This window comes from Lampetra planeri, chromosome 26 (assembly GCF_965212315.1).
Source record: "Lampetra planeri chromosome 26, kcLamPlan1.2.h2, whole genome shotgun sequence".
NCBI classification, from domain to species: domain Eukaryota; kingdom Metazoa; phylum Chordata; class Hyperoartia; order Petromyzontiformes; family Petromyzontidae; genus Lampetra; species Lampetra planeri.
This window is the reverse complement of record NC_136132.1, coordinates 3,859,574-3,885,466: the sequence shown is the minus strand read 5'-3', so window position 1 is coordinate 3,885,466 and position 25,893 is coordinate 3,859,574. Positions and strand designations below refer to the sequence as shown.

Here is a 25,893-nt window from a genome sequence, read left to right as displayed (position 1 = left end):
GCTGGTGTAACCAGGAGGTTCCTACCAGTATTATCTTTACATGAAATTATGTTTAAGAGGTTTTTTTGTTGTTGTTGTGAACGGCTGCCCGCAAAGGGGGAAGTCAAAAGGGCCAAAGAAAGAGCCGCACGCGTCCAGGATCCACAGGTTGCCGAGCCCTGATAGAGAGTGATGCTAAAGCACCGTGCACTCTCGTGGTAGTGCCTTACGCCGCAAAACCCCCAACACCGAGCCCTGATATAGAGTGATGCTAAAGCACCGTGCACTCTCGTGGTAGTGCCTTACGCCGCAAAACCCCCAACACCGAGCCCTGATAGAGAGTGATGCTAAAGCACCGTGCACTCTCGTGGTAGTGCCTTACGCCGCAAACCCCTCAACACCGAGCCCTGATATAGAGTGGTGCTAAAGCACAGTGCACTCTCGTGGTAGTGCCTTACACCGCAAAACCCCCAACACCGAGCCGACCTAGGCAGCGTTCCGGAAAACGCGACCGCAGTTTTAAGAATCGCTTATTCCCGGCATCATTTCTCCTGTTGTAAGCGGTGCCACTTTGAGGGCGGTCAACGTTGGCTGTCCTCTGGTGAGGGAGGAGTCTCTCTCGCTGGGCGTGGGATTACTGAGCTGGCTGGAAGCATTTCCCATTCATTCAGCAGCAGCAGCAGTGGAAGCAGCAGCAGGAGCAGCAGAAGACAGCAGCAGCTTTAGCAAACTTTAGTAGCAGAGCAGCTTTGTCAACAACAGCACCAAGAGTATAACAGCAACAGGAATAGCAGGATTCACATCAGCAAGACAACAGCAGCAGCAGTGTCAAGGAAGATTTTGCTTGGGTGAACTAAGCATGTTCTCATCGTGACTTGTGCATGGACCGACGACTACTATATTGCATGGGCTATAGGACACACATAGTGTTTATATGTGCATGTGTCTGTTGCCTGTTTGAACTCCGTTGTTTACGTTTATTTGCGCTCATTATTGCATGTTTACACTTAACCACCTATAATCACGTAATTGGCTGTTTACAAATTGTGCATGCGGAAATTGTTTGCTATTGTAAACAAAGCAACATTCTACCGTAATGTGTTATATTTGTTGCAGTTTTTAAACTTAAAGTGTACATGAATTTGTACTATACATGACTAAGGAGTATAGCTTTCAATTATCCAGATGTTTCCTGCAATATGTAGAGTATCACTAAGGGTTCCATAACTCGCTTAAAGTCAGCCAATATGCGAAGTAATTCAACGTTGCATTCTCTATACATATTGTACCGTCCTTTGTATTGGACGCGGACAGAACCAGGGATTACTGGCTAACATCGTTGGCCCATTGATGTCCGAACCGGTGCTTTCTTCCCCGGTTCACCAACAAGCACAACAGCACTGTCAAACAGTCATGGTCAAACAAGCCACATGACCTACCTTGACAAAGGGCTGACAATTCTTATTGATTTTTCGTAAGCCATGGGGAGGTGGATGGGAGCAGAAAGTAACCCGTTGTATCGGTGTCACGGTTGAATATTAAGGCCCTTCAACCAATGCAAGGCGGCAGTAGAAGCTGTATGTATGTGTTTGATGGTGTGGGCTATAAACAATTGTTATTATTCCTACTGTCTGTACCCTACACAATCGAATTGTTCATGTGGTGTAACGGTGCAGGAATGTACAGAATCGGGAGTATTTATCAGTCTTAATTTTGGAGCTTTCGTGACTGCAGGAATTATTATTTGTTTCTTTCGGTTAAGTCACGTCTAAAGATAAAATAATAAATTAAAATAATAGTATATTACGACGTTTCGATTGCAACACAAGCAATCATCATCAGGCATAAAAGAAATAGCAACAAAAACTTTTCACACTTAAAATTCTAACTTAGCAATCTTTGAAATACGTAATCAACCAGGCTATGCATTAATTGTGTGTTAACCGACTCTCTGTGTTGTATTACATCACATTTCGATATTTTGCTAGGTTATTTAATTTTCGTGTGCCTTTCTCCTAATTTTCAAGCTTGCGTGCCCGTGCCACGTCGTCATCTTACTTGCAGCAGCAGTACGTTGCCGTACACTCATTGATATGCTAATTTTCTCTGCCCCCTCCCTCTCTCCGTCCCCGCCCCCCCCTCTCTATATTTAAGGGACCGTCACAGAAACGACCCCTCTCTTTGTGCCGATATGTGTCCTCTCTCTGTGTGCCGTTGTGATGTCTGTCTGCTTGTATGTCTGTCTATAGTTTTCTAGTTAGTTTTTTGTTGCTATTTCTTTTATGCCTGATGATGATTGCTTGTGTTGCAATCGAAACGTCGTAATATACTATTATTTTAATTTATTATTTTATCTTTAGACGTGACTTAACCGAAAGAAACAAAGAATAGTATTTATCAGCACTGTGAGCCATCAGTGTGCCGTGTAATTCTGGCATCTCAAGACAAACCTCCACTGTGCCGCAGAAATGGGACATTTTCCATGAAGCACGCAGAGCAGAATCACATTCAGGGTCAACACTGCAGCATATGCTACATCCAACCCTAATGCAAGCACTCGCAATTTCCTGAGTCCACATATTACATGACGGAAAGGGCATATGAAAAATAAAAAAAATACTCAAGAGTATTTATACATACTGGGTGCACTATTCGTTCAAAAATATATGACGTTGATTTTAGGAAAGCGTTTTGATAGACGCTCAAACAGCGGAGTAAATGTAACCACTCCTGCATGTTCTTTTGTAAAGTGTGACTAATGTCTGTGGAGTTTCTTTGAACGACCGTGGCCTGTTTAAATTTATTTTCCAGAAAGTCTGAAAACAGGCGCATTCAAGTGAAAACAGATGTGTGTGTGTGCTTCACTTTCTGCACCCCTGGTTGGCTCAAGGATGAAGTGAACATTTAGTAGACTATACAGGACTGTAAACCTACAGCATAATAAATCTGTAAGAATGCGGCATCATTTACGGACCCTATGTTTTAATACGTAATGCATTTCTCGAAAGTTAAACTTCTTGCCCAAGGAAAGGGAAAACACACACCCTGGATTGGTGAACAAACAAATCCTAGACATACCATTGCATGTCTAAAAAAAGTATGCAAGCTTTGCGGTGCCATGGTGGGGAGATGTTAACTACCTCGCCTGGTATTCAGGAGGTCGTGGGTTGGATTCTCACCCTTACGCCTCTATATTTGGAGTTTGCATATTCTCCCCATGCTCGTGTGGATTTTTCTCCGGGTCCTCCGGTTTATTTCCCTCCACATTTTGAAACATGCGTTTCGAGTATTTTAGGCTGCTGTAAATTGTCCAACGTGAAAAGCCATTGCGTTGACCTTACCATTTGTGGCCAAATCGCTTCTGAAATAAAGCTACATAGCTCAGTGGGCCTTACCTGGTAGAATAAAAAAAATCGGAGAAACATTACTCGAAGGGATGATAGATAATGGATGAGACTTGTGTTGGAGTAGCAGCTTAAGGCGAGAATACACCTAACAAGACAAACAGATCAAAGATGTTGATGATGATGATAATGATAGAGGATTCCCAATAATGTAGGCATACCAGATTATTTACTTAGACTGGGCAAATCCGATAAGATATTAAGCTCTTTGTCACATATATCCAGTGTGCTGTAGACTATACGGTCTGTATATCAGCAAGCCGGGGAATGACTGAGTAGGCGATAATCGTTAAGTAATGATAGACGTTCTATTTCCCTTCTACGTGACTTTACCGAAAGAACCAAGAATATGAATCCATGCAGTCACGAAAGCTTTAAATAAAAAAAATGCTAAAGGGTTTTAAAATCAGATGATTTAAGTTGTAATGCCACAACAACAATCATTTGGTGCTTTTAAGCGAGTGTACAAACTCAGAAAATAACATACACAACCAATGTTAAGTTCCACGTGCGTCCCTTTAAACTACAGTACAGTGCCACGTTTATACTGTACTGGAAGTGAGTCACTGCAAGTCATTGTATGCAAAGTTTTAACATTTTTGGCAATAACTATATGGCATATCTTAATACGTTGTGTTGGTACATGTGTTTATCACGAGTGTAGAATACACAAATAACAACGCGACATGTACGCAGCGTATCAGTCAAATGCCAAGATTTTACTTTCACAAGTAATGGTGTAAGTGGAACCATATTTCCCCCAACAGCCTTCCAATGTTGTACATGTTGATTTTTTTTGTCCAGCGAAGACTGAATCAATCTTCAAAGCAAGTAAAATAAATGTCCTCGCTAAAGAAAGCCATGTCACTCTCCCAGAATTGAAACCCAGCCATGGCGTATTAAAATTAGTTTACCAATTCTAACATTGGTGCACGTAATTATTATATACACTGTATGAATTACGCTACATTAGTCCATCAGCATATTCGACAAACATAAATAATGTTATCCAGTAGAATGTATTGCAACAAGCAAACTCTTTGTTAACTTCAACTCGGTGTGGAATACTCGGAATGCTGTAAATGGCAGCTTCTTTAGTGGCAGCTGTTATGACGTGAACTCGTTCCTGTATATACAACATACACAAGTAAAAACACACGCAATTCGATGCAAGTGTCGTGAGCTTAAGAATAAATATCGCTCCGCCCAAAGTTTCGGCCTGCTGGGTCTCATCAGCAGTCGTGAAACAATTGCTGCTGCTGTTTGCAAACACGGTGCTTTAATACGCATTTACAAACATCAATTATAGTCTGCTACTTGAGCTACAAGTCTTGGCAGCAACGATTGATGTTTGCCTTCAAGACGTGGCCCTGTCAATGCCAACACAAAAACCAGTATTGCGAACGTGATGCGTGCAAACATTTCCTGTGCAACCCAGTGTGAGCCTGCTGCTGGATTAAGGCCTCCGCCACTGCACAGATCATGCGGGTCATTTTACCATTCAGTACTTTACCAAACTGGTCAGTGCTGCAGGTTGGTGACGGCCAGTAGCTGAGACAATGGGAGCGTATTATTATTTGGTTCTTTCGGTTAAGTCACGTCTAAAGATAAAATAATAAACTAAATTAAATAATAGAATACGACGTTTCGATTGCAACACAAGCAATCATCATCAGGTATAATGAAATAGCGACATAAAATCTAACCAGAAAACTATAAACAGACATATTAGCAGACAGATATCACCAAGATACATAGAGAGAGCAACACAGGTAACAGAGAGAGGTGATCGTCTCTGTGGGGTGGCCTTAAATAGACAGAGGAGGGCGGACGCAGAGAGAGGGAGGGGGGTTAGGCGTACAATGCTGAACACGACGCAGCTCCCGTTTGCAAACACGGCGCTTTAATAATCATTTACAATTAATTAATATCAATCATCTGCCATTGGAGCCACACGTCTTTCTAGCAACGCTTGACATTTGGCCGCCGCTGCTCCTGCTGTGGGGTTTTCAAGTTTCAATTATTAGGTATGGCCCTGCGAGTCATACGGCTCTTGAGTCGGGTGCAACCGCAACAAACTAAATATGAACAGAGAACATCTTAAAGCGACGACGCGGAACAGAAACATCCTGGATGAACCAGCAAATCTTCCAGAAAAAACAAACCACCGTATTATAATTATCAACGCTGGCTTAACCATATGTTTTTGAAATCGCCAAAATAAATCTATAAAAACAATGTAACAACAGTAATCATAGGAACTGTGATTCAAATTTAACAATAAACGATATACATAACATGTACGACCAAACTTGCAGCCATAGCTGGCAGCATGACACTCCCAGTGTATAATGTGTGAGTGAGTCAGTGGTAGTGTGAGGGAGTGTATGATGTGTGAGTGAGTCAGCGTATGATGAGTGAGTCAGTGTATGATGTGTGAGTGAGTCAGTGTAAGATGAGTGAGTGAGTCAGTGTAAGATGAGTGAGTCAGTGTATGATGAGTGAGTCAGTGTATGATGTGTGAGTCAGTGTATGATGAGTGAGTCAGTGTATGATGTGTGAGTGAGTCAGTGTAAGATGAGTGAGTCAGTGTATGATGAGTGAGTCAGTGTAAGATGAGTGAGTCAGTGTATGATGAGTGAGTCAGTGTATGATGTGTGAGTGAGTCAGTGTAAGATGAGTGAGTGAGTCAGTGTAAGATGAGTGAGTCAGCGTATGATGAGTGAGTCAGTGTATGATGTGTGAGTGAGTCAGTGTAAGATGAGTGAGTCAGTGTATGATGTGTGAGTGAGTCAGTGTAAGATGAGTGAGTGTATCACGGCCTCCTCCCCGCCATCACGGCGGAACAATATTTATGAGCATGACCTGCAAATTAATGCCAAAATCTCATTTTCCTGCGGGTTCTCGACAGACAAGGATGTGGGGCCAGGCACAGCACAGAGCGGCGCTGCTGCTGCTTCTCCTGCCCTCCCTGTTGGGGCTGGGCTCTGGAGACGTGGACAACTTGGCCATGGAGGGCAGCGTCCCAGAGTGGCTTCAGGAGCTCATCCTCAAAATGGGTTTGTGTGTGTGCGTGTGGGTTCGATTGCCGCTCGCGGCCAACACCGGTGACGATTAGATTATCTGAACCGGTCCTGGGCCTCCCATAGGTCGACTCAGCCTCAAATGAGTACCTGGTGCGATGTGTAAACATCGCCACTAGGGAGACAAAGGCGGCCGGGCGTGGTGTTGGCCACCCACCCCTCGTGTGCTGGAGCAACTGCGGATAGGTCCGGGTGCTGAGTTATGAAAATGGTGACATTTGATAATAGGGGGGGGGGGGTGTGGTTAACTTCCATTTAATTGGTTGCACTATAAGCCATGGCCAACCACACAATGCCACCGGTGGAAGTCATCACGATCCATGGGCAGATAAGCCCATTTGAGTCGACCGCACATTTCGTCATGTTTCCACTTTCCTCTGTCCAGTGCCAATGCGCTCGCTCAAGTCGCGGTGGAAGTACAACACGGGCATGTGGATCGTGCAACGCGAGTGTAGATGCAACAGCCCTTTTGTCAATGTCCAGCCGGTGGAGGGCCTCCGCACGCTGTATTTGACCGTACTTCACCAACGCTTGTCAGTGCGAATTTAAGGTGGAGATCGTAGAAGTACGTGGAGTGCTTTTTTTCCTTATCGAAGCCACACGCGTATGCACCACAAGGCACACAGCACGCATTGCAGCTGAGATAATCTGTTTTCATTTCTCGAAGCAGCCATCCGTGCTTTTGACTTCCTGCCCCTTATGAGGCCCAGCCTTAAGATCTCTTCTCCCCTGCCTATGACTGACTGTCCCATCTTTTAAAAATACATACACGCAATGTATTTGCCCCTCTTTGAACGGCGCCTTATGACGCAGTTAAAGTCAAGATTGTGTATACCTCGGAAATGTATTGAACTCAAATTCAGTCTCAAAGCTACACTGGCTCAGCGCTTTGAAGTGGACTTCTCGAAACCACCTGGCCACCTCATGCACTTCTCTATTCAATTCGTCAAAGTCGACTGAACGTATATTTGATTAACAGGTGACGCCTACCAGGCACAAATCTACCACCCAAAGAGCCATCACATCATTAAATAAATAAAAACACTTCTATACAGTTTTAGAGAAATAATTAAACGTTGTCGCCGTGAGTTCGTTGTTGTATATTTACCGCGTAGGCTTTGGCAACTACTATTATCCATCATAACGTTTTTTTGGTTCATCGCCTGATGAAGCTGGTTTGGTATCACCAGCAAAACATCCTTCTCGAATTGTAAATGTCGTGGGGTTTACTCTCCAACGCACTGGTGTGCTGAAGTAGTCACTGCTTGTGGCACGTTACGTTTCCATGACGAACCTTACTCGGTTGGTGACGGCGAGTTTAACGACGCATTTATATCTTCTTGGTTCTTTCGGTAAAGTCACGTAGAAGGGAAGTAATAAAATAATAATAAATGAAAGAAGATGAATCCCTGCCGTCACGAAAGCTTTAAATCGAGACGCATTTATACTTAACGCAATCTAACCCGAGAGAAGAAACAGCAACAACAAAAACCCCAGCTTTATTCTGGACAGTTGTCGTACGCAGATCACACCCATTGCAAGAGCCTACACAAGAGACCAGCTGGAATAGTGGCGTGGGCGTACTGTGGATCTTTTTAAATCCTTTATATTAAGTTTACTTGCTTGCTTGCTTACGACCGTGCAAATCTTTTGGTCGTTTTTTAACCCACTTCCCGTGATCCAATCGAGCTGACATTTTGCACACAGACTCGTTGTGCGTGACAATGTATTTTCGTGAAAAAAAATTCCAAAATTTTACACTTTTTAGGAAAAAATAAATTATATTTAATTACCAATTGCTTAATGGTGGCAGCCATTCATCTGACCCATAGGTGGCAGCCATCTCAAGCCAGAGGACGAGAGGACTCTAGCCGCCACGCATATAAAGGATTTATAGTGAAAAACGTTGCTTTTATGGGTTAATTTTTTAACGGTTTTACTGTGTCGTGGTCAAATCTTGTAATCCACATTTCGTCCACTTCCCATTGTCCAACCAATTCCAAATTTTGCACACGTACTCAGACCCGATGACAATACATGCCACCCCACAGAGACGATCACCCCTCTCTGTTACCTGTGTTGCTCTCGCTATGTATCTTGGTGATATCTGTCTGCTAATATGTCTGTCTATAGTTTTCTGGTTAGATTTTATGTCGCTATTTCATTATACCTGATGATGATTGCTTGTGTTGCAATCGAAACGTCGTCTTCTATTATTTAATTTAATTTATTATTTTATCTTTAGACGTGACTTAACCAAAAGAAACAAATAATAATTCCTGCAGTCACGAAAGTTCTAAAATTAGGATTTTTATTCTTTAAATGTTGCCCCCCTTGCCTTGCAGACCAGCGACTGCAGCATCAGGAGCGTGAGCTGCCGAAGCTGAGCGCCGTCGTGCGGCGCCTCGAGGCGCGACTGGAGGACGCGGAGAGGCGCGGCAAGCGAGCCAGCGCCGAGCTGAGCGAACTCGACGGCGGCCTCGCCAACGTCACGTCGCTGTCCGCCAGGCACGAGCGCGAGATCGGACGTCTCGTGGGTCAGTACATTGTTACGGTGTCTTGACGAGTTACAATCGTTTTGCTTGGTGGTTCTTTTTTTTAACTCCTCCTCCTCCTCCTCAATTGTCAAAGGCTTCGGTGGACGTGCTCAATGTAAAAAAAATAATTGAGATTGGTTGTAAACTCTTTGGTTCTTTCGGTAAAGTCACGTAGGTAGAAAAATAATAGATCACGACGTTTCGATCGCAACACGAGCAATCGTCATCAGGTGGGACAACCACAGCAAGAACAAACTGGTCAAGTATGCGAGAGAGCTGCCGTGGCACGAGGTCATATAGGTACCGGCGGTAGGGGGGAGAGAGAATGGGGGGAGAGAAGGGGCGGGGGAAAGAAGGGGGGGAGGGCAGAAAGTGGGACCCCGTAACAGCACTTGAGTCACCGGGGGAGAGATCCAAGAGAGGCACAGAGAGAGAGAGACACAAGGAGTCGGAAATAACAGCTGACATATGCAGGTAGGATGGAAACATCACAGTCGTTAAGACTTTACTTGGTTAATAACGTCCTTCCAATGATTGCTCAGTTTGTACCCATCCTCTCGATCGACGTTGTGTCTGTGTTTAAAATCTGGATGGCTTCAGGAACAAATATCTGATAATAGCCGGTGGGTTTGCAGAGTACCTTCGTCTTGGAAAAGTCAATTTCGTGTGAGCCCACTACGTTAAAACAATGATCGGCAACGGCAGAGGTATTGGTCCGACCGTGTTTAAGATCTGCCTTGTGTTCACGAACTCGGTCCGAGACATGTCGTTTCGTTTCCCCAATGTAACTGCTGCCGCAACCACAACTCAGTTTGTTGACACCCGGGTATTGCATATCAGGAATCACATCCTTTACAGATGGGATAAAATCACGGATTTTGTGTACTGTGTTGAAACGAACCTGGATCTTGTGTTTGTTTAAGATTTTGTAAATATTTTTGGTAACCCCTGCTATGTATGGCAAAGTGATGGTTTTGGTTGGATCCTCAGAAGGTTGTCTCCCCATGGCTGGGGAGACAGCTTTGCGGATTGTACGGTCCCAGTATCCGTTCATCCTGAGGGCTTGGTGTACGTGCTCCAGCTCACTGGCTAGGTGATGCTGGTCGGAGATGCAACGGGCCCTATGGTGTAGTGTTTTGATGAGGGAATTGTTCTTGGCTGGATGGTGGTGGCCATGAGTGGGTCGGCGAGTTCGTAGCGCAATGTAGCGCTACCCGCTGCACTACTGCTCCCGCTCGCATGTGCACACAAAGACAAAGATCCCCCATATAGCCTTAACAGACTGTAGGGGCAAGTGCTGTTAGCAAGCACCTATGAAGGCAGGTACGTTACACGAGGGGGTGGGTGGCCGAGACCACACCTGACCGCCTTTGTCTCCCTAGTGACGGTGTTTACACACCGCACCAGGTACTCATTTTAGGCTGAGTCGACCTAGGGGAGGCCCAGTACCGGTTCAGATCATCGTCACTGGTGTTGGCCGTGAGCGCGAATCAAACTTGGGTCGCCGGGTTCGTAGCGCAGCGCAGCGCTAACGCCCTCACTCACACACACAGTCACGGCTCCCAACGCGTTCCTCCCCAGGCTGCGTGCGAGGACGCCGCCTGGCCGGCCGCTGCTACCTGCTCTTCCGCGAGTACCGCTCGCACCCGGAGGCCCTCGCCGCGTGCCGCGCCGGCGGCGGGCAGCTCGCCTCCGCCCGCGACTCCGGCACCAACGAGGCGTTGGCTCGCTACGCGCAGACGGCAGTCGCCGGCAACTGGCTGGTGTGGATCGGCGTGACGGACGAACGCCTCGAGGGCGTGTACCTGCACGTGGCCGACGGGACGCGCGCCGTCTACGCTCCCTGGCACCGCGGCCCGCCGGCGCTGCAGCCCAACGGCGGGCGCGCCGAGAACTGCGTGGGCTTCACCATCGGCGACGGCGCGTGGTGGGACAGTTCGTGCGACGGGCGCCACCTGTTCATGTGCATGTACGACGTGTGATGCGCGGGCGCACGCGGATTGTTGGGTGGGAGTTGGGGGGGGGGGGGTCCGGTGTGGCAGGTGTAGGTCGAGGTGGAGGCAGTTCAATAATACCAGGGGCGAGGTGCAACTCAATTGAGGCTTTCCCGATGATACGACGTCTTCTGCTTCGACTTCATCGTTAGCAGCAGCAGCAGTAGCATCGGCAACATCGTCGTTATCATGCTGATGATCAACATCGTCGTGATGACGGTCACGATCACAATCACCCACGTGCGTTGCCTCCATTCTGCCACTTCTCACGCAGTCTTAAGAGCAACAAAAGGGGCGCCCCGCCTAAATCTAGCGGCGAAATTCCATAAAAATGTCACAGGATGGAGATGACGAGCACACCAGCGAATTGTGTGGCGGGGTGGCTCACCACGCACGCCTGCACATTGCTGGCCCCCCACAAACCTCACCCTCCCACAAAGCGCAAGTGCAAAAACGATGGTGGAAACTTTCCACCTCCACTCGGCTCCTTCCGAGCTCTGCTCTTACCCTAACCCACTTCGGTCCCCTTCCACAGCAATATCAGAATAAGCTCTTTTTGATGTGAAATCGCCTTGGCCCCCCACCCCCCTCTCCGCCGTGAATTGCCGAATTGGGAAGAGCTTCCGATTAGTCGACCGCCAATTCCACCAAAAAAGGTGGCAGAGTCGGTGGACAAAGTAGCTAACGTAAATCAGGCCCCGAGATCTTGAAAACTATCACGAAAAATTGTTCAACATTGCCCCCAATTTTGTGCCGGCTGATATGCATTTGCTCCAATCTCTCGCACGTTGCCTGTGGACTGCAGAATTATGGCACGCATTTTATGAAATATGCAGATGTAGTGTGAACCTCATTTAGTCTGCTCTAGTTGAATCTGTAGTATAAATCCCAGAGTAAAGCGGGGTTTCTTTCTTGGCTTGGCCTGTAGATTGTCTTTCCGACTCTACACCTTTACTTATATCTTATTTTACACGACCTATATCGCAATAACATGTTACTTTTGCAAATAAACCGATCTAGAGTCGGTCATAACGTAGGCCGATTAGTGATTAGTACATCATAGGATTTGAGCTCGTAACTGAGTATAGGATTTTTAAATATGTACAAATATATAACACTGATATCGTGATGTTTGTGACATTTTTATTACAATGCTTTCCAAAAGTGATGTTTTTTTACTTCAACATGTTTACTTGGACACGCAATACACCTTTATAAATGGTAACAGTACAAATTAAGACGTTACGTTCAAGGTCACCGAGTATCCCATCCGCATATACACCTCCCCGCTGTTCATTCATTCCATTTGTAATAAACTGTGTTGGCTTCAGACTGAATGTTTGTTCAAACCACGACGCTGTTATTCGGTGCATGTTTTTTCTTTACAATGAACACATCAACTTATCCGCATTCTGATTCTACGTTCCATTGCAAAATGATTTATTATGCATTGTTGTCATCATGAAGAGTCCATAAACATGATTAATACATTCTAGATTTGAAGCTTTCGTGACTGCAAGGATTCATACTCTTAGGTTTTTTCGGTAAAGTCACGTAGCTCGAAACGTCGTGATTTAATTGAGTTGTTTTCATTTATTTTATTTTATTTTTTACCTACGTGACTTTACCGAAAAAACCAAAAAGTATGATTAATACACCGACATTTTTTCTGGTGCAACTTTCATTTTTACCGGACAACATCACTGTTCCACACTATAAATTAACAAACTGTCACAACAGATGTAAGTGTGTTCCTTAACAGCAAACAACAATTGAACAACCGCAACCCAATAGTTATTAGTATACAGAGCACTACGAGTTGTATAATTAATCTCGCCACCAATTACTTCAGAATTGATATAGATTACATTCTATTGTTTAATCTGGCAGTGAATGATAGTGCCTCTCGTGGCAGCAGCCGAGATGTGAACAAATTTCATACGACATTCTAATCTAAAAATATAGATTTTGATACACGCAATTCGATGCATGTATCGTGCGCTTCATGATGAAAATCGATATTAATGAAGGCATCCTGCCACCCGTATGGCACAACCACCTTATAAAAAATAACCCAATCACAACAGCATCGACAACGGTTAAGGCCATTTCTGAGCACACGACTTCAGTAACAAGAGGCTGCCGTGGGTTCAACAGATGAGACAGAGGTCATGTTTCGGCCAATGCCGGATTATTCTAGTAGCAAAAGCAGCTAATGGCTACGGGCCTGCACTTTCAAGGGCCCCGCGCTAAATGCTTTCAAGCAATCAATTCCGGTTCAGTGATTCTGCACTTGCTCTATTACTATAGTACTATACTGCCTTCAACGTTTATGAACGACTGGGTGTTTAAGGTTAGCGAATTGTCGTATTACCTGGCTGTATAGCAAATGAAGAAATACAATTACTTTACTATGCAAGTAAAAAATGTGTTTTTCATTTATTTAGGGCCCCTTGATAACATACGCTACAGGCCCCGCACTAGCTTAATCCGGCACTGGGTACGGCGGCGGATTTTCACTTTCTGGAGAGGTCACCGAGCGTGGGGAGCGAGCGATGCAGGATTCACTGCTGCTCCGGCTCTGACTCCGAAGTGGAGAGGTTCGGCACCAGCCACAGGAACAGCATGGAGATGAAGAGCACCAGCAGCGATGGGATCACCCACCCAGGGAACGCCCTGCACCGCACACGGAGAGGGGCGGTGGCGGGGAGGGTCACACCAGGCAGGCCCCCTCGTTTACAAATCTCTCCCGTGGTCTCGCCCCAACGTATCTCGATTACCCCGTTTCACCCTATGCCCCTTCTCGCCCTCTTCGTTCACAACAATCCCAGCTGTCTCCGTCTCTGTTCCTCCTCCTCTTTGTGCCCAATCACGATTCCGTTCTTTCTCGCTTCCGACCCCCTTACACTGGAGCAAACTGCCTCCTACACGTCAAACAATCAGCCTCATCGTCTATCTTTCGTTCTTCCCTTAAAACTCACTCACTGATTATCCCTCGCTTTACCCCAACTCCCCTTCCCCCTCCCTTCCCCATCATTAACTCCACCATCCCTCTGCCCAACTTCCCATACCCGTTCGTCACCTCGCTCATCAGTAACCACTCATTGCCATCCCCGGCAACGCGAGTGGTGGGAAATTCCACATTCCCATGACAGCGGATATGATTGGTAGGTGAAGGTACGGATAATTCAACTGTTTGGCAGATTTAAGCACATTGCCACTCAGATGTTTGCAGTCACACGCCTGCGGAAGATGCCCGTAGTAGTGCGGCCTAACTCAGAAGAGCACACTTGGCAAACTAGGCATGAACTGAGAAACAAAATGAATGTACAAAAAATGCGCACGAGCATTTCGTAGTAGTAGTATTTGTGTATGTAGACACAATTTAATGTAGAATGGTAAGGGCACAAAGTCTTTCAGAGGAGTATACTTAATTTGGAGCTTTCGTGACTGCAGGAATTACTCTTTGGTTCTTTCGGTAAAGTCACGTATAAAGAGAAAGTAATACATTAAATACTAGCATACGACGTTGAGAATGCTAAATTTGAGACAGAGAGGAAGAACGTAATCAACCAGGCAGGGTGATGACTGTTATGTTATCCGACTCTCTGTTGTATTACATTACATTTCTAAGTGTACTAGATTTGTGTTTCTATTTCATTTATACCTGATGATGATTGCTTGTGTTGCAATCGAAACGTCGTATGCTAGTATTTAATTAATTATTTTCTCTTTATACGTGACTTTACCGAAAGAACCAAAGAGTCTTTCAGAGGAGGTTGCCTTACTCCCATTAAGATCACAGAGGCCTGTGGGGGTCACGAGGAGCATCCTCAAAGTTATGTTGTTTGAACTTGGGGGGAGGGCAAAATAAAAACAATGTGTTGTTAACCCTGCCAAGTACGAAAGCGACTGAGTAAATATGTGACCTTTTTGGGGTCATATTTTAACAGCCTGTTTATATATAAACCGAAATACCGCGTACGAGTTATCCATATGATATGTATCGTCCTTCAACAGCTTAATCTGAACGAATGCCAACCCAGCTTAGCAGAAAATAATAATTATGGTGTCTCATCAGCAGGAGTTATCTTTAAAATATCAGCAACTGTAATACTGAAATATTCCACGAGGTGGTATTACAGTGCAAGGAACAAACAGCAGTTAATTCTAGACTTAAAGTTATTAGCTCTATTCACTTACTACAGTGAATTTGGCTGTAACGGTTCCACCTGAAGACGGAAGCCTGTGTTGCCTCCGAAACGTCGTGATTTAATTTAGTTGTTTTCATTTATTTTATTGTATTTTTTACCTACGTGACTTTACCGAAAAAAACAAAGAGAACTAACAGCAGGTTCAGATACTTAAATCATAAATCCTGACAAAGCACACCCCCCACCCACATGGCACAATCCCAATGAAGCAAAGGGCCTTCATCCATCAGTGGACTGACACTTATTGTCCCATGTATCCTTACCGTACAGCAGAATTGTGCGAAATATATTGTGCAGTTTTGTAAATTGTGGCGAAGAATAAAATGACAAACAAAAAGGACGAGTGTTCGACCACATGCGTTGTTACAAACGGATTTTAAAAAACTGTCACTTGATCTTACAGCCCTGTGTTAATCCACTGCTGGATGATGACCTCCCCACGCTACGTTGGTCAGTGTGGATTCAACAAGGGGCCCTAGACCGGTTGAGGGTTTAACTCTCCACTGCCGTAAGCCATGGCCAGGAATCGATCTCAGGTTGTTAGTTTATAACGCTTCACAATGCCGTACGCTTCAGCGATGGAGACTCACTGATAAAGTATGCGCGTGTGTCTTTGCCTGCAGACATTAAGAAATCACATCATATGACAGGAGCTGGCCATATTGCGCCGTCTATAAATTACCAACAGTTACTGATGACACGAAGTTGGGTATTCCGTAAAAAAAAGTGTCCCAGCATGCAAAGGAATAAAAGTGTTTAAAAGCTTTTTTTTATTTAACCTTGTTGCTGTCCCACGAGATGAAAGGGATGGTCAGAATATTTGCGAGTGGGGCGCTAATTTTTATACAAAGCACGTGATGTCAATGAAATGGCGCTATTACCACACACTGGGTAAGTACACTGGAGGGCTTTATAGCCTAACACGTCACGCACATCGCAACAAAAGTACTTATTGTGTGTTTAAAACTCATACCTTGACTCTTGTTGTACAACATTGTCTGCCTGTGGGGGGGGGGGCAGACGCGGTTGAATACAAATGAGATCACCCTGGCGTGTACTCAACGATGACGACAATCAATATTTCCGTAAATGTATTGTATAATATACGAGATAACATTCGCCTCATCTGCTACCAAAACGTGAAGGCATCCGAGAACGTTGAGCACACTGCAGCAAGCAAGCGTGGCGGGTTCGTGCTTCCATTAATCACACGTGGGGTTGATTGGTGGCCTGACAAAGACGAATAAGAAGGCTATATTCGTGAATGAAATAAGTTATTTTGTGACACTGCTTTGGCAGTGGTGCACAAGCACAAATAACAAAAAACTAAACACAATCATCAATAACACTGCCTTAAAAGTATTTTTTTATATATATAATAGGCCATGTTTTTGGTCAATGGCCTTTCGATGAAAATATTTGCTATCAAGTATATATATATAATGCTGAATTGGTGCTCGCTGGTTTTACCTTAGATTCTTTTAAACCGACGGCTCGGTCCTTCTCCAGGATTTTTAGGTCTTTCTGTACACAAAACAATCACCGGGGAAAGTGAATTCAAATGTGATGCGCACATTGCAATGAAATAAAATGAAATGTTAAGCGCTGCGCTGTAGTTGCAAGTATGTTGAACTTATTCTTTGGTTCTTTCGGTTAAGTCACGTCTAAAGATGAAATAATGAACTAAAATAATAGCGACGTTTCGATTGCAACACAAGCAATCATCATCAGGCATAAGAGAAATAGCAACAAAAATCTAACTAGAAAACTATAGACAGACATACAAGCAGACAGACATCACAAGGACACACAGAGAGAGGACACATATCGGCACAGAGAGAGGGGTCGTTTCTGTGACGGTCCCTTAAATATAGGGAGGGGGGGCGGGTACGGAGAGAGGGAGGGGGCAGAGAAAATTTGCATATCAATGAGTGGACGGAAACGTGTTGCTGCTGCGCAAGTAAGATGACGACGTGGCACGGCACGCAAGCTTGAAAATTAGGAGAAAGACACACTAAAATTAAATAACCTCGCAAAACATCGAAATGTGATGTAATGCAACACAGAGAGTCGGTCAACACACAATTAACGCATAGCCTGGTTGATTACGTATTTCAAAGATTGCTAAGTTAGAATTTAAGTGTGAAAATTCCAAAGAGAGGACACAGGCAGAGAGAACAAATAGCCAGAGAGAGAAAAAAGACAAGCTTAAAACTTCCCCGTAGAAGTGGTTCAATCTCAATTGTGACTTAACCGAAAGAGCCAAAGAATAATTCTTGCAGTCACGAAAGCCCCAAAAATTGAGATTGAACCACTTCTACGGGGAAGTTTTAAGCTTGTCTTTTTTCTCTCTCTGGCTATTTGTTCTCTCTGCCTGTGTCCTCTCTTTGGAATTTTCACACTTAAATTCTAACTTAGCAATCTTTGAAATACGTAATCAACCAGGCTATGCGTTAATTGTGTGTTGACCGACTCTCTGTGTTGCATTACATCACATTTCGATGTTTTGCGAGGTTATTTAATTTTAGTGTGTCTTTCTCCTAATTTTCAAGCTTGCGTGCCGTGCCACGTCGTCATCTTACTTGCGCAGCAGCAACACGTTTCCGTCCACTCATTGATATGCAAATTTTCTCTGCCCCCTCCCTCTCTCCGTCCCCGCCCCCCCTCCCTATATTTAAGGGACCGTCACAGAAACGACCCCTCTCTCTGTGCCGATATGTGTCCTCTCTCTGTGTGTCCTTGTGATGTCTGTCTGCTTGTATGTCTGTCTATAGTTTTCTAGTTAGATTTTTGTTGCTATTTCTCTTATGCCTGATGATGATTGCTTGTGTTGCAATCGAAACGTCGCTATTATTTTAGTTCATTATTTCATCTTTAGACGTGACTTAACCGAAAGAACCAAAGAATAATTCTTGCAGTCACGAAAGCCCCAAAAATTTATGTTGAACTTCTTTCGCACCGTACGTAGCCAACCGTGCTAATCGGAGGTGCGGGGGAAGGGCAACAAACCAAACACAAAGCTGTTGTAGTTTTCAATCAAAATTTAAAAGTGCATAACTCCAGTGGCTTGCTAATGTCGGAAGGAAGAGCGTTCCAGACGGTCGCAGAAGCGCATCTGAAAGCGCGCGATGAGGTTACCGTCTTTTTTCGACGGTGTACCCAAAAGGCGCGGCTGCGAAGACGACCGGAGTGTGCGTGATGGTTTGTGCTCCTTTGGCAAGATCAGCAAGGTATTGCGGGTTCATTTCTGGCGCAGTTTAGGACGTAGCGGGGGCATCCGTTGGGAGCTTAACGGAAGCACAGGCCGGGGCGAGACCACGTCGAGACCGACGAGCGAGCGAGCGAGCGCGTGGATTTATTTTCGATCTATTTGATTATTTTTTGTTTACACTTCACTACTCATCGACGCCCGTGCAAGTCGCTCACCGGGTGAACCTTGCCCACGACGAACCCCTTGGCGAGCTCGCGCGCATCCAGCGTGTGGCCCTCGTCCTCAAACACGTCGGTGGCGTCCTGGCCTCCGCGGTCCAGCAGGACGGCCGTGCCCCCTGGGTGCTGAGAGAGCGCCATGCCGCCACCGTACACGCATAAAGACAAAGATCCCCCCGCATAGCCTAAACAGTGTTGGGGCAAGTGCCGTTAGTGAGCAACTATGAAGTCCGGCACGGCACACGAGGGGGTGGGTGGCCAACAACACGCCCGGCCGCCTTTGTCTCCCCAGTGATGTTGTTTACACACCACACCAGGTACTCATTTGATAGGTCCCATATTGCACTCATTTGAGGTTGAGTCGACCTAGAGGAAGCCCAGGACCGGTTCAGATCATCGTCACTAGTGTCGGCCGTGAGCGGGGATCGAACTCGGGTCACCGGGTTCGTAGCGCAGCGCGCTAACCGCTCCACCACCGCTCCCCACGACACAGGCACGCGGTTAAACACAGCACCACAGCAAACAATACCAACTGCAACGATTCACCACCGCCGCCCCCCACTTCACCCACTGATTTGGATGGATTGTCACTTCATTGTTATTGTGAGAAGATTAAATTATTGAAAATTGCGTTTTATTTGAACGGTCTCATCTGTGCTATCGCTTTTTATCTTCACTCTATTATTCGAAATGTGGCACGAGCATAACATTCGTATGTATTTACGTACTTGACATACATGCTCTTTGTTTTTTTCGGTAAAGTCACGTAGGTAAAATTTTTTATAAAAACAACTAAATTAAATCACGACGTTTCGGGCGCAACACAAGCGTCCTTCTTCAGGTGGGGAAAAACTCTAACAGATAAGTGGAAATCCTCCCCGTAGAGGGCATTAATTCTAGATTTGAAGCTTTCGTGACTGCAAGGATTCAAACTCTTAGTTTTTTTCGGAAAAGTCACGGGGGAGGATTTCCACTTATCTGTTAAGAGTTTGTCCCCACTTGAAGAATGACGCTTGTGTTGCGCCCGAAACGTCGTGATTACATTTAGTTGTTTTTATTTTATTTTTTACTTACGTGACTTTACCGAAAAAACCAAAGCGTATGAATCCTTGCAGTCATGAAAGCTTCAAATCTAGATTACTTGACGTACGTTTCATTCTTGATTTGAAGCTTTCGTGACTGCAGCAATCCATACTCTTTGGTTCTTTCGGTAAAGTCACGTAGTTAGAAATAATAATAGATCACGACGTTTTGATCGCAACACAAGCCATCGTCCTCAGGTGTGACAATACAGCAGGTGGACTGCTGAGGCAATTTTCAATAATTTAATCCTCTCACAATAACAATGAAGTGACCATTCATCAAAATCAGTGGGTGAGGTGGGGGGCGGCGGCGGCAAATCGTTGCAGTTGGTATTGTTTGCTGTGGTGCTGTGTTCAACCGTGACCTTGGCCACTTGTGTTGTGTCTGTGTGCCTGTGTCGTGGGGAGCGGTGGTGGAGCGGTTAGCACGCTGCGCTACGAACCTGGCGACCCGAGTTCGATTCCCGCTCACGGCCGACACTGGTGACGATTATTTGAACCGGTCCTGGGCCTCCTCTAGGTCTAGGAGATTTCCTCTTGCCTCAGCAGTCCGCCTGCTGTATTGTTTCACCTGAGGACGATGGCTTGTGTTGCTATCGAAACGTCGTGATCTATTATTTTTCAACCTATGTGACCTTACCGAAAGAATCGAAGAGTATACATTTCATTTTCATCAATTCGATGCATGCATTGTAGACGTAATAACTGATAAATGGTGAATCGGTGTATCACTATCACAACACGGCTCGTCAACATGCAACCTCCACTTAATGTAGGCACCTCCTCCATTGCCACCTTTGATGTCTGCAACTCCTGCCGCCTGTGTCTGCGTTATCGACGTTGTCCTTCTCTTCGAGACCTCCTCCTCCTCCGCTTAAGAATTCCTTCCCAACAAAAGCCTTATCGCCTATTCTTACTCTGCTGGAGCCTTGCCGTCATCATCTTCGTCACAAGGCTACCCCGACTCTCCCATCAAAGTAATGTTTCAGTTTGTTTCCCCCCCCCACTCTCCTGTATAGCACCTTGATATCTCGCACTTAAACAATGCAGACTAAAAAAAACAACCTTAAATTGGAAGACGTTAAAAGTGAACGGGAAAAGCAAGACTGGTGACGGAACGGCAGCCACCGGGGTGAACGTGCCCCCACCCCGCAGAGATGGCACAACGGGGTCAACTCGCCGCTAGATCAGCATTCAGTCAAACAACTCAATACCGTACTTCAAGAGCATGTGAATATGAGACTGAGGTGAACATCTTAACACCTGATTTTTTTTATTGCAGGAAAGGATAAAACCTCTTCTTATTTTTTTTATACTGTTAAACACATTTCTGCGGAGGGAGCTGGTAGGAATGTTGGGTTGCTCGGTCAATGGCCTGCAGGGTCAACGGCGGCGTGGTGTATTCCGCAAATATGCCCAACTGTGAGGACGGGCATAAGCCGGCGTGAGTAGGTTAAACGTTGAGTTTTATAAGGGCACCACGGGGTGACCAGCCCCTCCCCACCCAGCCCCACCCCTCCCACCCCCACCCAGCCCCACCCTCCCCACCCAGCCCCTCCCCATCCTCCCCTCCCCACCCAGCCCCTCCCCACCCTCCCCACCCTCCCCTCTCCACCCAGCCCCACCCCTCCCATTCTTGGATGCACGACGGACGGACACAATAATCCCCTGTGGGCTGGTGGAACCAGGTGGTTCCTACCAGTAAAAGGGTCCCATGATATAGCTGCTCGCCCCGAGCTATAAATGCTCTGATACGTGCATTGTCTTTGAACTGTTCGCCTTTTAGCGTTGTTCTCTGATCTGACACTGGTGGTGAATCGAGACCATGAAGAAAGACCGTCTCTGGTGGAGGCCAATCAGTTTCAAAGACAATGCATCCATAATTATCAGAGCCACGTGTTTGTTCACCACAAGTACGTGTGGTCAATGCAGACTTGATTCCTTGGCAAAGGTTTCTATTTGGCGTTTGAACATCTTAACACCTCCTCCTTTATTGCCAGAAAGGGTGAAACCTATTCCTATTTTTTTCATACTTCGATACTGGCAAAAAGTTTCCATGATACGGTGGTTGTCCTTAATAAATAACTGTCACAAAGTATCTTCTTGGTTCTTTCGGTAAAGTCACGTAGAATGGAAATAATAAAATAATACAAATAAAACATAATAAAATAATTCTCACGACGTTTCGGCCACAACGCAAGCAGCCGTCCTCAGGTGGAGAACAGGTCTGTCGAGAAGACATTCAGACTCTGTCTTCTCGACAGACCTGTTCTCCACCTGAGAATCCCTGCAGTCACGAAAGCTTTAAATCGAAAAATGTCACAAAGTAGTCATTAAAGAGCCGCATGAGGCAACAGCGGCGCAGCTAGCCGACCCCTGCGCTAGCCAGATTGTTGCTTCGCGAGACCACGAGGGGTGGTGACGACTTGGGGAGGAGGTCTTCAATCCAGTAGTGGATAGATCGTGGCTGATGATGATGATGACTGGATTGTGGATATGAAAAACACAAAAAATACAATTTCTCATGCAACACGGAACACACTGTCCAAGCAATGGCAAGGGAAAAAAGACCTTGCCCGTTTGAACAGACTCTCACCCCAAGGGCAGACAGCAGCCTTGGAAGCGATAGCAAAAACTAGATGTAGAGGCTGGCATCTGAGGGCCAACTGCTGCAGATCACCAAGGCCACCACCAGCACCACCACCAACCAACACGTGCACGCGCATTACAGGAAATAACACGCACCTTCACGCGGCCCTCCAAACACTGCCTCTCAAGCTGGAAGAGGGCTAACGCACGAGAGGGGCCGTCGAGTGGCATGCGATTGCCCAGTTGCGGTGGCGAGATGTTGACTACCTCGCCTGGTGCACAGGAGGTCGTGGGTTCGATCCCGACCCAGACGCCGAATGTATATTTTGGAGTTTGCGCGTTCTCCCCGCGATTGCGAGAATTTGTGTCTCCGGGTCTCTCCAGTTTATCCCTCCACATGCGAGTGAGTCGCTTAACTTTTCTATACCTGTCACTGCTGCCGTGTTTTGGATTGTTTGTTGTAGTAACGTTCTGACCCGCCCCAACTGGACATCTGTGAAAAAGAGCTTTATAGTTCATCGGATGCCTCCAGTATAAATACACATTCTGTTTCACCGACAGCTACAACTAGCATCATCAGGCTCCCGTCTTGGGCCTTAAATACGCGGTGTGATGTCATCAGTGTGGCCAGCGAGAGCGGCAGGAAAGTGATACTTGGAGGTTACGATCCAGACTCAAAATATGTATTGACATTGGAGGAATCCGAAGAGCTATAAAGCTCTTTTTCACAGATGTCCAGTAGGCGCGGGGCAGAACGTTACAACAGCCAACAATGCACAGACACGGAAGGAGTGCAAAGCATAGGAGAAGTAAACAAATCACTTTAAAAACACTTTTAAAAAAGTATACAAATAAAACGAAACAATGTTTTACTTACCAGGTAAAGCTCACCGAGCTATTAACTTATACCTACTATAATCACCCAGGAGTGTCTGTCCTTAACGCTCGTGACGTCACTCCACATCGACCAGCCCCCCTCATTAATATTAATTAGCAGGTGACGTCCTCCAAATGGTCACCCCCCCCACCTCATTAATAATCATGAGCAGGTGACGTCACTCCACATCGACCAGCCCCCCTCATTAATATTAATTAGCAGGTGACGTCCTCCAAATGGACCCTCCCCCTCCATTCATAATAATGAGCGGCTGACGTCACTCCACGTGGGGGGCAGTGGCGCCTCCTCCCCCCTCCTGGGCGTCAACTTCCAGCCCTCACTGCAAAGGCAGAACCCTCACGTCACGTGATGTGCGTGACGCTGTTGAGACATCAAAGTAAAAAGGACGTCGTGATGAACAAGGGATTATAACCTTACAATGAAATAGGTCTGTGCTACCGCGTCCTTACGAATTGCACACGAATTGATGTAATGAATCTCAAGTCGCGGTCTGCTCTTCACTTGTAAGTTTCAGATTTACTGCAATATACCCGTCCTTGGACGGGCAAAAGGCGAGTTCAGTATTTCAGAAGCGACCTGGTCACAAATGACAGCTCAACAGAGTTGCTTATCATCATGTGGATATTTATAGCAGTGAAATAATCTAAATTACGGAACTCGGTCAGTTTAATCAACCAGACCTGCCGAACTTGTTGCACAAACTAACTGTAAATGTCACATCATACAATTACCGTGATAAGCACACTAATACATTTACAACCCTTTTAAAATAAAGTATAGTAATAGGTTTTTACCCTTTCAACTGGTACAAAAACTGACACCTTTATACAAGGCATCATGTTTGCAATAACCACAACACAAGCAGTCAAAATGCAAACAAAAAGAAACAACTCTGATGATGATAATGATATGCATTGTCCTTGAAGTTGATTGGTCCACACCCGAGACAGCTTTTCTTAGAGCCTAGTCTCCATTGGTGTTGGACCAGATGACGCCAAAAGGCGTACTTTTAAAATAATTTTACCATACTTCATAACCGCTGGTCAGCAATGTACTGTCATGTGATAAATGCAGTAAGTGCACACAGTAATTTGTGTGGAGTATATGGTTGATATTCATAAGCAGGGATGATCTAACAAGATAACTACATGACAATTGCCAACAAAGATATAGCTTCATTCAGCAGTGGATTGAAACTGGCTGGATTCATACCTGTCGACCCCTTATCAGCGCCTTCTAATTACATACCAATTCAGACCCCGTGCCCTTATAAATCGCAACGTTCATCCTACAAAGTTCCATCACAAGGGAGAAACACAAACACATTTTCTTTGCCCATATTGAAACGGCTGTTCGCCGAATGGACCTGAAAACTCAATCTCCCTGTACAAGAATACGGGGCGAACCGCATGGGTTGACATCTATGTTAATATATGCAATATAACGTACACAATGAATACACATTTTCATCAATTGTGAAATTTAAACACGCATCACAGTACAACATGTGTAAGTAAGCTACTCAGGGAAGTTACCGGACGGAATGTTTTACACATTCCTGCGGAGGGAGCTGGTGTAGGAACGTTGGGTTGCTTGGTCAATGGCCAGGGTCAACGGCGGCGTGGTGTATTCCGCAAATATGCCCGACTGTGAGGGCGGGCACAAGCCGGCGTGAGTAGGTTAAACGTTGAGTTTTATAAGGGCACCACGGGGTGACCAGCCCCTCCCCACCCAGCCCTTCCCCACCCAGCCCCTCCCCAGCCCCTCCCCACCCAGCCCCACCCTCCCCACCCAGCCCCTCCCTCCCCACCCAGCTCCTCCCTCCCCACCCAGCTCCTCCCTGCACGACGGACACAATCCCCTGTGGGCTGGTGTAACCAGGAGGTTCCTACCAGTAGTATTAATAACTAGATCACATTGCAAACGTTGTTAGAGCACAGATGATAATAACATACCTTCTTGCATCCAAAAAAACGATACAATTTGCTTTATATGATTACAGACTGCACACAGCTGCTGCAACATCACAAATCACATCCACCCCATGTGGTGATGCCGTTCAATAGAGACATTGGCACGGTAGTAAAAAATAATACATTGCTGGGACAAGTGCTGTTCGCCAACATCTTCCACGGCCGAGGCAATGGTGTGGCGAGACAGCGCCACGCAGTGCAGTAGTTTTACACGCGCTTAAGGCTGAGCCCACCTAGGGGCACGCCCGCACACACACACAGCTGGGAGCTCCGCACGCAAACAGACCTTGTCCAGGAAACTGGTCACGTCGTAGACTTTGTCGTGCAAGACGATCCACGTGCTTTCGCTGGTGCAGTGCTTCCGCAGCTCATCGAGGGACACCAACCTCGGTGCCTCCTCCTCTCTTCCGCTTCCCGCAGACATCGCTCGAATTGTCTCCGCGTGCGCCGACGTTGCTCTGTCGAGTTTTGGACGAAGCTAAATGTGTAGTGCACGGGTGCGTGAGGATGCGTCGATGGGGGAGGGAGCCGCTCGTGCTTTTCGATTGCCTCCGCCTTGCTCGTGTTGGCCGCTTCTCTCCTCAAATCCTCCCACCTCCCCCCAACGCTGACGTTTGGGGAACGGAGCCGTAGGTGGTACGCATCATCGCGTACAATGAGCGTCGGGTCGCGATCCGTACGCGATGTCGTCACGACGCACTGAGTGTCAGC

General features: G+C 46.0%; 2 protein-coding genes across 2 annotated transcripts; one reads left to right on the top strand and one right to left on the bottom strand.

The window, feature by feature from the left end:
- Positions 1-658: 658 nt before the first annotated feature.
- Positions 659-12,349, top strand: CLEC11A (C-type lectin domain containing 11A). Its single transcript, XM_078606528.1, has 4 exons — positions 659-827; positions 6,295-6,442; positions 8,812-9,003; positions 10,585-12,349. The coding sequence occupies exons 2-4, from the start codon at positions 6,301-6,303 to the stop codon at positions 10,983-10,985; spliced, it is 735 nt and encodes a 244-aa protein (XP_078462654.1). The 5' UTR covers positions 659-827; positions 6,295-6,300; the 3' UTR covers positions 10,986-12,349.
- On the bottom strand, positions 12,126-25,835 carry LOC144727594 (cytochrome b5-like). The gene is made up of 5 exons (XM_078606529.1): positions 25,469-25,835; positions 18,638-18,766; positions 16,682-16,735; positions 16,185-16,213; positions 12,126-13,673 (listed from the first exon to the last, which is right to left on the bottom strand). Exons 1-5 carry the CDS (start codon positions 25,604-25,606, stop codon positions 13,562-13,564), a joined length of 462 nt encoding a protein of 153 aa, XP_078462655.1. The 5' UTR covers positions 25,607-25,835; the 3' UTR covers positions 12,126-13,561.
- Between the last annotated feature and the right edge of the window lie 58 nt (positions 25,836-25,893).